Source organism: Chaetodon trifascialis, chromosome 19 (genome assembly GCF_039877785.1).
Source record: "Chaetodon trifascialis isolate fChaTrf1 chromosome 19, fChaTrf1.hap1, whole genome shotgun sequence".
Taxonomy (NCBI): Eukaryota; Metazoa; Chordata; class Actinopteri; order Chaetodontiformes; family Chaetodontidae; genus Chaetodon; species Chaetodon trifascialis.
This window is the reverse complement of record NC_092074.1, coordinates 12222065-12239448: the sequence shown is the minus strand read 5'-3', so window position 1 is coordinate 12239448 and position 17384 is coordinate 12222065. Positions and strand designations below refer to the sequence as shown.

The 17384-nt window shown below is 42.9% G+C and overlaps 1 protein-coding gene across 1 annotated transcript in view; it reads left to right on the top strand.

Moving 5' to 3' along the window:
* Positions 1 to 17384, top strand: part of nbas (NBAS subunit of NRZ tethering complex) — a 141709-nt gene that overhangs the window by 105836 nt on the left and 18489 nt on the right. Inside the window, exon 49 of the mRNA XM_070987158.1 lies at positions 492 to 675. Within this exon, the coding sequence (XP_070843259.1) occupies positions 492 to 675 (184 nt within the window). The remainder of the gene's footprint in view (positions 1 to 491; positions 676 to 17384) is intronic.

The window sequence follows — 17384 nt, the reverse complement described above, 5'->3', positions numbered from 1 at the left end:
TTTTGCACAAAGCAACATAATCTAAACTTGGACTGGAAGATCTCGGAATGCCACCATCAATAATTTCATTATTGATTAGTCTTTAGATTATTTTCTTGGTTAATTGTTTAGTTGAAACAAAATGCTTAAATGTTAGCTGAAACAATGAATTTTTTTAATCTAATTTGGACATTTTGCCAGCAAGAAGAATCGCAAATTAAACTAAATTAGTGTTTTCATTTACAGTAAATGACTAAATTTGCTTGAATATCTACATTGATTTTTTTGTATATACACAAAAGTACAATTTTTTGCAGGCTTGGAAGACATCTCTGTGTGAAAAGCTTCATTTCTTGGCAAGTTTATGTCATATCTCAGCCTTCTGAAAAATGAGCCAAGAACCTTAAATTAGCCACCTGACCACAGCTCTGCTCCTGTCCTTTCTATCTCGGTCTCTTTATCTGCCTCACTCCACCTGTCTGACTGATGTCCCCCTCGCCCTCCTCTCGCAGTGACAGCGCCGTGACTTCAGATGACCTCCTGGCTTGGTTGCATCCATTCTGCGGCGACGCGTCGCTGCCTGTGCGGCCCCGGATCGACGTGCTGCAGATCCTGGAGAGTAACTTCAGCCTCCAAGACAGTGACGTTCGTCTTCTGCTGCTCTACAGGACTCAGGCTGTTCTCAAAGACAGAGAGGTAACTCACACGTACAAGCAGCCATGACTCATCAGCCGCTCGAATGAGAGAGATTTTAAGTATACATAAGTTTAATCTCAAACACTCTGAGAGTAAAGCACTGGAACTTGGTCTGAAGGAGGCTACAATTGTCTTTTCTTTTCTCCAAGGTCATATAAATGCTGGACCATACAGTTTGAAAAAGCACTAGAAATTGATGGGTTGAGAAAAGAGATAAATGGATTGAGATCAGAGTAGAAATGGGGTAGTGAAGATGCTGAGAGGGTGCATAAATTACTCACTCATCCCATCATGAAATATGTGAAGGTTGGCATATACATTCCCATTCCCACATTATGGGCTTTGAGTTATAAAAAAGGTGTTGTACTATAAAAAAACAAAACATAAAAGAGAGGAAGTTAAAATCTGTCTAGTTACAGCTAAAGCTGCTGCACAGCTGAGATCATGTTTGCTTTATTTGACCCGTGAATTACAAACCTTGTTGAAAGAAATTAACATTTGTTTTCAGGAAGTGATCCGCTCATGACTTTTCATGATTGCTCATCACAAACGTTTCCAAAGGTGTTTCAGTCGTCACAGTTGTCAGAGACCTTTGCAGACACTTGTATTATTTTTATAGAACCAGTTAAGAGTAAGCAAATATTTGATCTTGGGAAATCTGATTCAAAATTGCAGTCGTGCATCTAAATTAGAAGGAGGTTGCCACAAGAAATTAGAGACTTCCAAAAAATGTTCAGTTTGTATCCGTATATAATGAAATTCTGTATTTACTCCGTTTGCACAATGCTACATAATCGCACTTCAGAAATGACAGAGATTATAAAATACACATCCTTCATAACATCATAATTCCCTTAAATTGAATGAGGGGAAGCAGGTCTTCAGAAGCAGCTTGTGCTACTTTTAATGGAGATGATTCGATTTCCAGGAAAATGTAAAACCAACCCATGCTGACATAAATGTTTGTCAGCGTTCCTAAATCCTCTTTATATTTGCAGCAGTGTTTGATACACAGTATGTACAAAATCTGGGTTTCAAGCGTGCTGGGAGTTTGCACATGCGTGTGTTTGCATGCGTGGTTCTGCCTGTGCCCTCCCCCTCCCTGGTGTAATCTGAGTAGCAAGTCATTAAAGTTTCCCGACTGACTAATTAATGGCCCGGGCTGGTTAATCAATGTGTAAATGTATGCGTGCAGCCGTGGGCCATTGTCAGTGCAGGTAGACAGGACGTGGGCCCGGACTCTTTAACTAATTGGGTGCACTCCCGACATTTGGCAGCCTCATATGAAACACACACACACGTGGGGGGGGAGGGCACACATATGAGCTTTTAAAGGAGTGTACATCCTAGAGATCAGTTAATTAATCTTGTAAAAGATTAAGAGCGAGACTCATTTCAGTTGAAGTGCCATTTTCTCTCTTTCCCTTGTTGCTCCTCGAGGCTACCAAAAAGCCTCTGCATGTGTGAGCAGGGTTTTTGTAGGCAAACGTCTCATTTAGCTTTGATTAGCTCACATTTTTCTTAGCCGGAAAGATTTTTCATATCCACATCTGCACACGAAAACACGAAGCTGTGAACACATCCCAGCACACACATCGCCGCTCTTAAATTTATTACATTTGGACTCCTAATTGGAGTGACACTCCATTGTCTCTGCTGGCTGTTGCCCGGCTGAAGGCAGTGGCACAGTAATCATGCTGGGTACGCCGGTGACTCCTGTAAGCAATGCAGGCACTCATGGCATGCTGGTGCCCCGAGGCCATGCCAGAGACGTGCCCCAGTCTGACCTCATCACGTTGGCTTAGAACCAGAAAGACAGAGGGAAGTGGAGGAAGAGGAGGAGAGAGAGGTGGTGCACTCCGAGAAGAAAAGGTGAGGTGCTGACAGAGACGACAGGGGGGTGAAGACGGAAGGAAAAGAGTTGGTATTGTTACCTTTCTGTCCTCCTGGTCCCTTAACTAATCAGCACACCTCCCTTCTAACTGAGTCCCACAGGCTGCCTGACACACACACACAAACGCAAACCACTGTATCCATGTTTCACTGCATACTCAGCCCTCCTGTGCAGTACACACATCCCTCCGCACACACACACACACACACACACACACACACACACACACACACACACACAGACTGCCTGCTGCGATTTCCATGACAACCATGCTGTCAAGCCACAGTTTGTGAGTGAAACTGATGCCAGTAGTATGTTTAAGTTGGAGTTTCTCTCATCTCTCCTTTTGCGTCGTTGTCTGTTTGCTGTTCTGACAAAGGCGTCTGATTAGCACTGTCGCCCGCGATCAAAAGCAGCTGCAAAGTAGCTATATATGCGCGCGCACGCACGCACACACACACACACACACACACACAAACACACAAACACACACAGGTGTACTGTCAAATGAAGAAGTTTCCATGATGATATGCATGAACATACAAGCACGCACATGCACAGACATACTGTATGCACATATCATCTGAGTGTCTTAATTAATATAAAAAAAGATGTAACTGAAAAACAAGGTTGAAGAAAACATTGCTTTGATCTTGAAATGAATCTCACCTCATCCTCTCCATCGCTCTCTGCCTGAGCTCCACCTCTCTATCTCCCTTTCCTCAATATCAACAACGCTAAAATTTCATTGATGCATTAAAGGTGTACAGGAAAAAAAGGTATTTCAAAAAGCACCCGGGGACCTCAAATGTCATTAATTTTGTATTTATTTGTTGTTTTTGTGGCTAATTAAAAAGAAAGGAAACTAATATTTGAGGGTTTTTTTATTCTCAGAATGAGCATGCAATGAAAATTGATTCATTGATCAAGAGAGAGCAGATTAGAGGGGATGAAACGACAGGTTTTCAATTGATTGTGTGATTATTCAGAATCAAAGTAGCTGTCGTTTGTCCCTTTCAATGTGCTACAAATTGGCCTCTTTAATTGCCGTTGATAAATTACAGACATTATGCCAGACTTGCATTATATTCATCTTAATTCTTAAAAACAGGCAAATGATTGATGTAGAAATATGAATATTACTTCAAAATCGAACAAGGGGAGCAATAAAATAGTAAAGCCAGAGATACGAATGTCAGGATGGTCTGCTGTGACATTCATGTACTGAAGTGACCCGACTGCTGACCTGCTGGCAGAGAAGATAGAAAATTATGACATTCCTTTACAATACCACAGGGTTAGTTTTGTTGCCAAAAGGTGACATGACTTACTGTAGTAGTGCTTACTGTACTACTGATATGGATTTCTTAAGATTAGCTCAGGCTGAGTCTCCTTTGGTTGGAGACCTTCCAGGCAGTTGGCAGCCTGTCAGACCGAAATGAAAAGCAGTAAATAGGGTCAATGGGAAAAACCCTTCAAGTCAAACCACCCCCCCACCAAAAAACACAAGCAGATTTTTTTATCTTCCCACCAAGCTAGGCTAGCTGCTTCCCCTTGTTTCCAGTTGTTGTGCTAAGCTAAGCTAATCGGCTGCAGCTTCATATTGACGGAACTGATATGAGAATGATGTTGATGTTCTCATCTAAATCTTGGTGAAACGCTGAATAAGGCTATTTGAATTAGCTTATAAACTGTACAGTGAGCTTGAAGTCGCCAGTACGCCTTTGTCTAATAAGCCACAGCTTGTGCACTATGCACTGTGTGTGAATAATACACTACACATGTTTTTGTTAGCTGTCTCTGTTTGTTGCTTTTCATTTTCCAGTGATGAGCTGCCAGCAGCTTCTCAGATCTGTGACACCAGGGCTCACAGCCTGAACTAATGCCCGTGTGTCACTATCACCAGGGACTCATTTAAATGACCTCCTATATAAAAAGAAGTAAATAAATGAAGTCGACAATCTCTTTAAACCTAAAATAACAGAGAGTTTTTGCCACCAGGGAGCAGCTAAAATAAGCTGTTGAGACAACAACAGCAACATATTGTCACCACTCAAGTTGATATGGCACTGAGTTAGCAAAGAGGTGCCATTAATTCATATGAAGTCATGTGTCTGGCCACCTTTTTTTTGGTCTTCTGAGTGAAATATCTGTCTCTTTAGCTCAGTGCTCCACTTTGTTCATCAGCTACTTGCTAACTTTGTTTGGTGCTGATCAGGTGGAGAACAGTGGGTGTCTAAACCTTTGACTGGAAAGTTGCAGGATGGAAAACAAAATTTTGGTTTGTCGCTTCTTCTTCTTCTTCTTCTTCTTCTTCTTCTTCTTGCACATTATCATTGTATCCATTGTTACGATAAAAATATTGATTTTTAGAGGGTCACAATGGACTGAAGCCAAGGCCGCCAGTCAATCACACAACACGGTCTTAATTATAGCTCAAACATCTATCTTTTAGAATTCCTAAGCATTACCATCCTTACTGAATTTGGATTCCGGGTACAGTATCTGTGATTATCACAGCTGATTTAGCTCGAAGGTTATCGCTTCTACAGCTTTCTCTCCTTTTGTTTTCCTGCCTCCTGATAAACCTGGTTGTGTTTATTCCAAGGCTGCATTGTGTATTCCTGCAGATCTGATTCACTTACTGTGTAATCCTCCATCCTTGCCTCATCGCCTCGTGCGCACACCTCTTTGACAGTACGTCAAGAAATCCTCAGATCCTCACAGTCTGTTAGGATCTGAAAAGTCTTGTAGTCTTTTCACATTGGCAGTCCAAGCCTCGCCCTCCCCCCCTGCCTGCCTGTGTCTGCAGTCTGCATGTTTCTGTCCATGCACCCTCATCCATATACAGAGGCTGTTTTTGTCTTATGGACCCAAGCAGACAAACGCACATGCATTTCAGCATGTCAGCCTGTGATAGCACCAGACAAATGCTATTATGATGGATGCTCTTTAGCCCAGTGGTGTCCAGACTGAGTCAGGCCAGGCTGTGTCAGTGGAAAGGCCACTGCATGATTCACAGCCGCTGCCTCGCACATACCCAGTGATGATGGATCAGAGGGAAACAGAGAGAAAGAATCGGAGGGGAGGGGGGTGGATAATGATGGATCAGAGACAAATGGAGAGAGAGAAAAATTCAGGGATGATATTAAAATAGAAAAAGAGAACAGCAGGCCACTTACCATTCCAATACATCACGCTTCCTCCCTCTCACAGCATCCCAACATGCTTCACAGACACACACACAGACACACCTTTAAAGGGAGGTATTAATGAGCCCAATGGAAATGCTGACATTTAGGTAGAGGGGAGGAGGAGGGGGAGGTGATATGGGAGGACAGGGAGGGGAGGGCGTGAGAGGTGAAGCCAGGGATGGATTTTGTGACTTCATTTTGAATGATTAGTCATAACAGCAGGGTGTCCAAATGTCAGCACTGCTGCGTTTTGAGGGTCTGTGTGTGTGGGTGTGTGTGTGTGTGTGTGTGTGTGTGTGTGTGTGTAGTGTGCGTTTGGCCTTTATGTCACTAATAACAATATACTTAGGCTCATTTGTCTATGGCATTTTAGAAAGTGGTGACATCTGAAAGCAAATGTGTGTGTGTGTGTGTGTGTGTGTGTGTGTGTGTGTGTGTGTGTGTAGGCTAGAGGGTGGGTATATGTACATTTGCTGCATGTGTGCATATCTGCTTGTTAATGTCGTGCCCTCTGTGCTGCAGCCTTGACGTTTCTGTGCAAAAATGCTTAATTACTGCGCTAAATCCCATGACTGTGCCTGCATGGAGGGTTAGAACACACATTTAGAAACACACACACGCGGTGTCTTCACCCCTGTGTGCGCTGTGAATGTTGCAGAGCGCAGGGGAAGATCACTGTCGTGTGTGTGTGTGTGTTTGCGCATGAAAAGTCATCATCTAAGCTCATCAGCAGTGATAGCTGATTCATGCCACAAGCCCCCTTTCTCCCTGTCAATGTCACGGATCATTTGCTGTAACACATTGTTTTGGTGGTTGCTGTTTGGCCTTGCAGTGCGCCGTCTATCTAATATGAATGAACTGAGCCGAGTCGAGCAGAGCAGAGCAGAGCGGGGCAGGCTGTGTAGCTGCACTCTGTCAGCCTCCAGTCTGCAGCTACACAGCCTGGGGACTCCACATTTTAACCCAGACCTGGCTCTTATTTGACTTTCCCGAGGCACGTCTTCATTTCTTTTTATTTCAGTTCCGTCCAAAAAAGGTTGTAGAAGATTAGATTCGGTCACGGTTTAACTTCCACATTAACTTTTGACAAACACGGCGCGGTTTTTCCCAGAGGTCTGCGCTTTCATGTTGCCCATTTTTGAGTCGCTGCTAGTTTGGTGTTCGATGGTGTCGGAATATTGAATTGAATTGAATTGATTTGGTTTTATGAAAAGTAGCATGAGATAGAGGGCTTTGTTATGCATGTGTGAGCCATATACTCTGACCCATTGTTGCGCCCCAGTCTAGGGGAGCAGGGACGCAACATAAAAGAGTGGAAAAAACAAACTTTGTCTCCAAATCAACAAATGTTCTAAGCCACAACCGGGTACAACAATAAACCATAAATCTATTGTTATTAACAAAAAACCTGATGTACAGGCAAAAAGGGTCACAGCTAAAACAATACAACATAGTGCTAAATATATACAGTGTTACCAACACACTACAACACTACCATAAGATACACAAGAGATCTGGGGACAAAGTTCTCGAGTCACAACGCCAGATATCACACAAGCTACTGCTGTCAAGCTGAGTCCCCTGATGCAGGGACCAATGGGAGAGCGAAACACACACAAAAACATGAACCAGACAGAAAGACACCACAGGACAAACAAACAGTGCAGAAGCAATACAACCAGGGCCGTAACACCCATGTGCACCCCACTACCATATGACTGACACTCTGTGTATTTCCATGCAGTATTCAATTCTTACTCTTCTCGCTCAGCCATTTTTGCTGTTTTGCATGGCCAAACATATTTATCGTCATACATCCAGACGCAATCAGCACACCGATCTTTCCCATATTTCCCTCTTGGTCTCCTAGTCCCTCACTCCACCTTTATTTCTCTGTAGAAAGATAGCAAGGTGATTCTCATTTTTGTACGCACCAACTGAGCTGAAAATGACAGAACTCCATCATTTCTGGACACAGTGTATTAGAGGTGGAGGATATGCACACATGCACACGTCTCAAACAGATGTGTCATGTGTGCATTGGCATACAGACACACACACATATGCTTGGAGTTTTTTACATGAGGTATTGAATACCTTAAGAGCTGTGAATATTTGAAGTGTTTGGAGAGGAAAGTGTGCATTCATTTACGAGTATGTAACACATCCCACTCCACCTGTCACGTATTTAAATATCAAGGCCACAGTTTGAAGTATGCAAAACCGTATTGACAAGATAAGTCTCAGACCTGACAGAAATCCAAGAATAACAATGAAAGAAGACAAACAGAGCTGCACAGATGGATGGCAGACCTTTGTAGCGACAGCATTTGTTTGATATGACAGGAATACAAACAGAAACATAAGCGGGAGTGTTGCTGGTTGACAGAACAACGTGTTTTGTCTGACCATCGCCATTTCGTCTCTCCAGTGCACAAACACCCACTCTCATATTACATATTGACAATTGGGCGGATGGGCTGTCTTGATCCAGAGTTAGAAAAGTTGAAAACTGGATGAGAACTTCAGGAATTATCCCACCTGGGATTGTGTGCGGAAAAAAAAGAGGACAGAGCTTTGCGGTGAGGTGAAGCCTATGTGGAGAGGAGAAGCCGGACAGTGAAGCTGAGAAGGATTTGTTTGATGAAAGTGAATGAGCCTGGACTGGAGAGAGAGGGTTATAAAAGAGGAGAGAGAGAGCAGAGTCTCTTTCCAAGTAGATAAATAATAAATGTGATGGGGTTGAGGAAGCTATCTTATGGCCACACTCTAATACAACAGGTCAGGGGTTATTGTCGTGATAGCCAAGCCCCAGCTATAATTCCACTTGCTTTGGCAGCTTTTATCTATCCCCCTTGGCTCCTTGCGGAAACTTTATTTATGCTCCGTTCTTAACTCGGAGCCAGGAGAGAGGAGCACAACACTTTGTCATCTCGGTGGGATCACCGATGATTCAGTCAAAAAACACCTCAGAGGAGGCAGAGCAATAAAATAAACAAGAAAAGAGAGGATGTGGATAGGGTGACAGACAAGAGGGGAAATAAGGAGGAAAGAGCCCGAGGACAGCTGAAGTGATGGGAGTGGGCAGCGCAGAGCCAGACGAGAAGGAGGGAGAAAGACAGTAAAATCTGAGATGAAGTGGGGCCACTCATGCACCATTATCTCTTTTGGCACGTTCTTTGCTGCGCTGTAGCACCTGGTAAAGGCTTTACTTCAACTGGTATTATACAGCCTGAGCGTGTGCGCGAGTGTGCATCCAAGCTTAACCATCCTCTCACATCTACATGCTTTAACTGTATGAAACTTCAGGCGTTTAGCTGATACTCATCTGTTTTGGGGGGGTTTTTGTGTGTATGTGTGTGTGTGTGTGTGTGTTAGTGCACTCACATCACATAATGTAGCATCTTCCTCTGTCCTTGGCCTTCCTCACAACTTGAATATTCATCTGCCCCTATACGCATGCATGATGAAGGAGAGCTTGGCACAAATGGGTTTAATATTATAATATACTCTAAAGGTAGATTATGCATGCATGCCTGATATTGATGTCTGAGTGTGTTATGATGGTTTCCAGCTCCAAGCTCGTTCTTTCCTCCTCATCCTCTCTAACCACTCCCCTCCTGTGTTTCGCCTTCCGTCTCTTATCTTACTCTTCTCTTGAGGCGTGTACCATTATGTATTCTCAGGTGTCATGTTACACAATGTAGATCTACCCCAGAGTACAGGGAAAGAGCAAGAAAAGGCATAATAAATACAGGGTGAGGTTGGAGAAGCTGTATTTGTTTGTCATTGCACTCATCTTGTCATGTCATACTTTGCATACACAAGGGTGTTTGTGTGTGTGTGTGTATTTGTTTGTTCTCTACGGGTGTGCGTGTCTTTATCGTTGCGCTCATGTTTCCTCTGCATGTTTTATGTGTTGCACTTTCAAGTCGTAATAAACTCCCTAACCCCCCACAGGCCCCGAGGCTTTGCCCTTTTGGTGTTTACTTCTCTTTGCTCTCATTTTGTCTGAAACCTGTGCTCTCTTATCATCTCCGCTCACTTTCTCAGCATCGCTCTTTCTCTCCCTCGCTCTCCCCGCCTCTCTCTCCCCTTGTGAAGTGTACGACCTCTGCAACTTTATTCTGCCCGTCGCTGGGGACATTAGCCAGAGCGGGTCAATGAATATTGATGAGCTCATTCGGAGCACACTCAGTAAAGGCCAGACACAGAGATCTCTGGATCCCACGGCTCCACAGGCACTCCCAGTCCAATACACTGACATGCCCACATCCTGTGTTCTCCCCCCTCGCTCTTCCCCATCCCTCCCTCTCCCTCTCAGGTCAAGGACTGAGATAATTGCCAAGCCACAGAGAAGATTATCAGGCAGATTTGTTGATGGGGGCAGGAGTTCACTTGTGTTTGACTAACGGCTCATACAAATTCAGGAAGGAACGACGCATCTTTGATTTAACTCCGACGGGCGAACGCTCTCATGTGTCATGTTACCTTGACAGGTTTGCCAGGTGCAGTGGCGCTTGTGATGCAAATAGTTTTAAATAGATGTGGTTTCTCAAGATTAAAAAACTTCAATAAATTCAAATCAAAGATCGCACCCGTGCATCTTAATTTTTTGGGGGGGGATTTTTTGTTTTTTTTACTCGTAACCCCACTCCCATCCAGTCATGGTGACATTATCATAGACCTTGCAGCATCAGGGTTACTGTTGACAGCTGTGCTGCCCTCCAAAGCCATATTGCAATAACTATATGACCAATGACTTTGTGACATCTGTTTACCAAATAGATGATTATTATGCTATATAAACATATATACTTTCTGTGAACATGGTATATAAATTATGCAGTAACTACATCATTGATCTATGACACCTGCTAGAGACAGATGGCTAAAGCGAATGCTGCAGCTAAAGCTAAAACCAGATTTCTTCATTGATGTTTCCCTGTTCCCTGTATAGCTGTTATCTATAAATGAATAATAAAATTAAAACAGACACCTAGCAAAACAAAGAGAACTTTAATTCCTGTAAATCTCATGTAAATAATCAAAATACAGTTTATTTTCTTCAAACAATGTCGTTAAAATAGACAAGAAAGCTGAAATAATCCATCCTGTATCTGCATTATTTTAGTATTATACAGGTTCTATGAGCCTGATTTTAGGTTAAAATAATCAGCCTAATGGAATTAAGACAGAAATCCTTTTGTCAGTATAGCTTGTTGTCTAGCCAGAAAAGTTGCAATACATTATAACAATAAAAGGAAGAAAAATTGATTGTAAGACCTGTAGAAAACAGTTCGTGAAGAAAGACTTGGGCGGTGGCGAATTTAATTTAACAAGCTGACACCATCAGATGATGAAGTTGACTCTGGAGCCTTTCGCCGTGTTAATAAAAAATGCTATCCTCCATTTATTCTGCTCATTTGATAGAAAGGTGGAAATGATAGCGCTTTCTAATCTTGATTGGCGGCGGTAATAAGATGTGACGAGTGAGTGGGGGGGAGAGCTGTTGAGGTGGACGGTGATGGTCGCACTGATCATTGACATGTCTGCCACAGCGGTGTGCACAGAGGTGATGATGCCTTCACCGCATGCTTCATGTCAGCTGTGAAGGCATGACGCGTTTTAGCTCTGCATGTGTGTGGCATGATAGAGTACCTGCTGTGTGCAGAGGGCTTTTGTTGGCTTTGTTGAGCTGTGCTGACCATATGAATTTGTGCATGTTGTGCGCGTGCACCTGTGTCATTTCTACCTTGGAGAAGCGGTAATGTTAGTGTCCTTTTCCATTACCGCCATGCTTCATATCTATTACTGGGCTGTTTTGAAGCAGTCATTACTGGAAGCCTGATTGAACATTGCCATAGGTTTCTTCAAAATGCACTTTGAAATTACATTTGTGGCAGTCTGCAAATTGTGTGTTGGAATGTGAGAAATCAGCTGTTATTTAGTTGTGTAGTGTGAGGGCAAAGGTCAGTGTTTTTAGCTGGGCTTGCACCGATGGCAGCGTCGGTCTGCTCGTTGTTTGGTCCTCAGCTTTAGTCGAATATTTCAGGAACCGTTGGATGATGTCACTAAATTTGGTACACATCCCAAAACATTCCCATCATTCTTAGCTGTACTCTTGTGTTTAGAGCTAATTAGAAAATCTTGAATAACACGCTAAATTGAGTTTGTGAACATGGTAAACATTAGACCTACGAAACATCTTTTAGCCGGTTTACTAGCAGTGTTATTGTTTGGCAAAACAGCCACAGGGTGTTTTCTAATGGCAGAGAGGCTGAGCTGAGACTGTGAAAGTTCAAGGGCTAATTACTAAACTTTAAGCAAACTTCAGCTTGACCAGCAGGGCTCATGAGTGCTGTGTGCTATCGCTCAGGCGTACCCTGCTGATTATGAAGGATTGAGCTGTTTGTTTCCACATTTTCAGGCTGGACATAACTCTGCTTAATCCAACAAGATGTTTGGATTAATTGCAGCAAAGCGCACATACAGTGCAAGCCTAATTGATCAATCACTGTTATCTTCTGAGCTGTGAGTGACAGACGGGCTCTCGACTGTGATCCGTTAAGTCACTACTGCAGATGACTGTATCAACAATTGCCTCACACCTTAAATATGCAGCCTTTGCTGCTTAAAATAGTCACTGAGGGTTTCATGTCAGAAAACTGTTTTAAATTCTTTTAATGTTAGCAGAGGTGGTCAATAATTTAGTGGAGTTGGGCCACATCCACTATAAACAACTGGAGACCCTGGGCATCATGTGCTGTACCAGAGCCATTTACTCTCTATAACACTTTATATTTCAGCCTGTGTATGCAGAGATCAGTCGCAAATAAATCTAAATGATCAACTCTGAGGCTTTAAGACGCTGCCGCCTCAAAACTGCACGCAAGGCAACAAGTGCTCCAACATGGCTGTGCTAAATGATTGATCAAACACATGAGATTTATGTAACACCTCAACCTCATCGCATGCATTTGGTTGAAAGAACATCAAATAGTGTGTGATTTCAATCCCGGTGGAAATGTTTGAAGCACCTCCTCAAGCTGAAATCTTTGTGTGTGTGTGTGTGTGTGTGGGCTGTTGTTTGAGGTTGAAAGTTGTTTTGAGTCCAAAATGAATATTTAAGATTGCTTCATTTGCGTGTAAAATTGACCTGATGTGAGGTCGTGAAGCAATGATTTTAACCTTTGGATCAAAGTCATTTAAGTTCTGTCTAGTTCTTCAGTTAAAACAGTGAATCAACAGACTTTGATTTGAAGTCATTGTATTATCATTGCAGCACTAATGCATGTTTTTTTCATATTAGTGAAAAGTGTACACCGCTCTGTGGTTATTTATTGTCATCTCGAGTGTCTGTCAACACATCGGCTATTATCCTTATTTGTTTGGATCCCGCCTCTTTGACACTGAAAATGTAATCAGAGTTGGAGGAGGGTTCTCATCACAAGTGGGGTGAAATTTTTCAAGCAGGCCCCAAATTTACATATTCTGACTGAGACCCTGATCCCAGTTTTCTCATTTAGTGTCTTAATTGTGTGACGCTGTGGGGGCAGGCCGAACTGGTGCTTGGACAAAAATAACTCAGAGTGAAGCCGATACACGCAGTCATTTCTTATCTGTACTCTTATGTTACAAATTGGGACTTTAATGAACATTTTAAAAGGCGAGTGCAGAATATAAGTTACCAAAATCACTCACGGTACATTTCTCTGAGGCTTTCCTGACAGTCAGAAACCACCAGCAGGCTGTTTGCTGTGACAGACCAGGGCAGGTTCATCAGGCCACAGTGTGGAGCGCACTGTTACTCCCACAGAGCGCCCAAGCATTCTCCAGAGCCTTCCAGCACCGTGGACAGCGCTCATTTACATGGGGCGGTGCTTCCTGTGTGAGACGAGGTGAAAACACTGGAGACACACTGACAAAATGTAGTAAAGCACCTTTCACCAGGAGTTGCAGTCAGTTCTACGGGGGCTTGACCGACAACATTCATATTCTATTCTGTCATCAACACTGCAGCCTTTCAGGTAGGTGTGACATTAAACTGACACCCCCAATGAAATGTCCATAAGGGACAAAAGGCATGTTTTTTAATGGTCTTTCCCTTGCAATCCCTTGTTTACCTTTTGTTCCTGACGCCATCGATCAAAGTGACACCACTACAAATTTAGCAAAGAGCGCATAAAACAGCAGCTGGAATCCCTCGAATGAAGCTGTGCTTTTTGACACAGTGTTGACACCCCACCAATCTGTTTTCTCTTGGTTTTTAATATTAGTGTTTTCACTGTTTTTAATCCTCAGTTAAAGGTTGCTGAGGCTGTGCAGCTGTCGCTTCCTTTACTCATATTTGAAGTTTGCACTGAAGGATCTGATTGTGTTTGTTTCGGTTTACCTACTCTGAACTTATCAAATTTCGTCCCTTACAAATACCTGCGCATCACAATGAAACAAAAAGACTAAAACTAAACAATTTTTTGACAATGAAGACTAAACTGAAGCAAGCAAACCCACCCTGGAAGCTAACTGAAACAAAACCGCATTGAAAACCAAAATATAACAAACATATTAGCTGTTGGATGTTGTGTACAAATATAAATATCTCAAAGCTGACAGTAGACTGGAAGCACACCCCTAAAGTTACCGTGAGAAGTGTAGCAGGGCATTCTTCATTCACCCTGTGTGTGCGTGTCTAAAATTATCTGCAGTACTGCCTTCTAGTGTCACCTGTGTGTTGAAAGCAGTTCAAATTTAAAAGACTACAGTAGAGCGCTTTGATGTTCGAATATTTATTTAGTGAGAGTTTATTCCTTCAGGAAAGACGGCGACATATGGAGGAAATTATTTCACAGGAGTTTATTGAAGCTCTGTTTCAGTGGCATTCAGCTGATTGTTTTTGATTGTGTGTGCACACCTGCGTGCCTGTTTGCAGGGTCCTTATATGTGTGTGTGTGTGTGTGTGTGTGTGTGTGTGTGTGTGTGTGTGTGTGTCTGTCTGTCTGTCTGTCTGTCTGTCCCCTCCTCTAAAGGAGAAGTGAAAGAAGTCTCATGCCAGTAACTCTCATGAGGGACGGACAGACAGACACACACACACACACACACACACACACACACACACACACACACACACACACACACACACACACACTACTGCAGTCTTTTCCCCTTCATCTCCATTTTTATCCTTTTGTACACTCTGTATGTGTGTGTGCGTGTGTGTGTGTGTGTGCGTGTGTGTGTGTGTGTGTGTGTGTGTGTGTGTGTGTGTGTGGTTTCAGCCACGTGTCTTCTGACAGTTTTCTGCTCTGCATATCGATTTGCCCAAAAGCATCTCCCATCTCTCTCTCTCTCTCTCTCTTTCACACACTTACACACACACACACACACACACACACACACACACACACACACACACACACACACACCCTCTAACACACGTCCTCTCTTTCTTCGCCCTGTTTTATCATATGCTGATCGCAGGGTTAGACTGCATTGCAGTTTTTAATCAGTGGAGAAGATACCTTGTCTGACTGCACAAGCTGTTTTGGACAAACTACAACCTGCCCTGTAATTGCTGTTTGTCCTATAGAAATGTGCGTGTGACTCTGTTCTTGTGTGGCTTTAGAAAACTTTGTGAGTGATGATATTTTAGTCAGTTTTCTTAGTTTAGGGTGAAGGAAAGAATTTAATAAGCATCTCAGTGGTATGGCAAAACAAGCGTGTGCATGTGTGTAAGGCCAATGTCAGTGCGGTAAAGCAGCCCATATTCAAAACATATTGCTTTCTAATGCAATAAGGCCTCATGAAATTTCAGAACCAGTTTATGAGCAAATCAGAGCAGTTGGGAAAATGTATAACTCGTTTTACTGTATCACTTTACACACATGCACCGGGGTACAGCCGAGCCTCCACTGAGGCTTCCACTTTTTCCTCTGTTGAAAAGTAAAAGGTCGTCAAAGAGCAGCGCTGCAGCTGCTGGTAACTACTGGTTGTCATGTTTCATTGACTGCAGCCTCCCCATCTGCTTCCTTCATTTCTGTGTTTCCTGTGCATCATCTTTCGAAAAGCATGGCTACTTCCAGTCACAGTGGGCGAGGGTGTAGCATGCGGTCGGCATAATTTGGCAGCACCGTTTTCAGTGCCAGCAGAAAAAAAGCGGCGGTTCTGAAGCTTGAAATTACAGGCAGTGAGGCACTTTTTCTTTGTGCACTCGCTTTCATGCCCGTGTGCATGCGCTGCTCTCTGTCCCACAGAAATGTTTTCATAGGGTATCATATTGTTTGTTGACCCGCGCTGTCAGTGGTTGCGGCGGGCTTACATGAATGGCTGTGTTGACAGAATTTATGTGCGTTTGCCTGCGTGTGTATTTGCTTTTCGCTAAGATAAGATAAGGCTTTATTGATCCCACACCGGGGAATTTAAGTAAAAGCACCAGTTGGTTTTAAGTGTGATATGTGTGTTTTTCTTTTACTTTTGCTCATATTGGATTGCCTTCATATCGGTGAAATGAACGATTTGTTCATAATTCATCAATTCATCCACTGTAAATGATTGCAACAACTAGTAGTAGTAGTAGTATACATATACATATAAAATGTATATACTTGCACTATTATGCTACTGTAATAGTGTTTTAACACACTGACTGAAAATATACTAGGAAAGTATTTGACTGCAAATATCTTAAAAAAGCACTTGAATTTTACTAAAAATATGTTGTACTCTAGTATAAAGTTTGCTTTCCATCATACAAACCTACTTTGCAATACTACTTCACAGGTTCGGCCACTTGGGGTGGCCGAACCTGTGATTTGACAGCTTAAAAGGTTGTCCTCTGAATGTGGGAGCGTTGATGGGCCAGTAGGGAACAATAACGTCAGATACAAAATATGCAGTCTTTGTTCACAAACACTGCATATTACTGTGCCATTAGCATTTATGACACAGTGAATTTGTCTAACTAACTGATCTGGGGTTTGGACAGATGGTGGGCAAAGGGAGGATGAAAGAGCAAAAACAGTACTGAGAAAGTGTTATAAATATACATCGAAGTGGACAGATTTGTGCCTACGGTATGTATGTATATCTAGATTGGCTGATTGGCTGAGAGGACGTGCATCTGAGCTAATTTGTCAGCACCTCTCTGCTAAATGTTACGGTATTGGCTGACAGTCTCATCCTTTTCTCTCTCCCTCCCTTTCTCCCTCCCTCCCTCTCTCCCTCCCTTCTCTTTCTGCCCTTCTGCCCTCCTGCACTCTGTTCTTTGTACAACACCACAGAGGAAATGTTGATTTTAATCACCAGGCATAATTAATTACCATCCTCCCTTGTTAAGAAAATAAAAGCCTCACAGCCACATAGTAATTGGCAGCGGTTTAATTTGTGCTGTACTGTAGGTGAGTTTTGATGAGTTGCGTGTGTGTGTGTGTGTGTGTGTGTGTGTGTGTGTGTGTGTGTGTGTGTGTGTGTGTGTGTGTGTGTGTGTGTGCGCGTACGTGTATTCACGTTGTGGGGACATAAATCTATTTACGACTTGCCTTCGTTATAGGGACAAACCAGAAGTCCAGAGTGCAAACTTGGGTTAAGGTTAAGGTAAAGGTAATGGTTAGGCACGTAGGAAA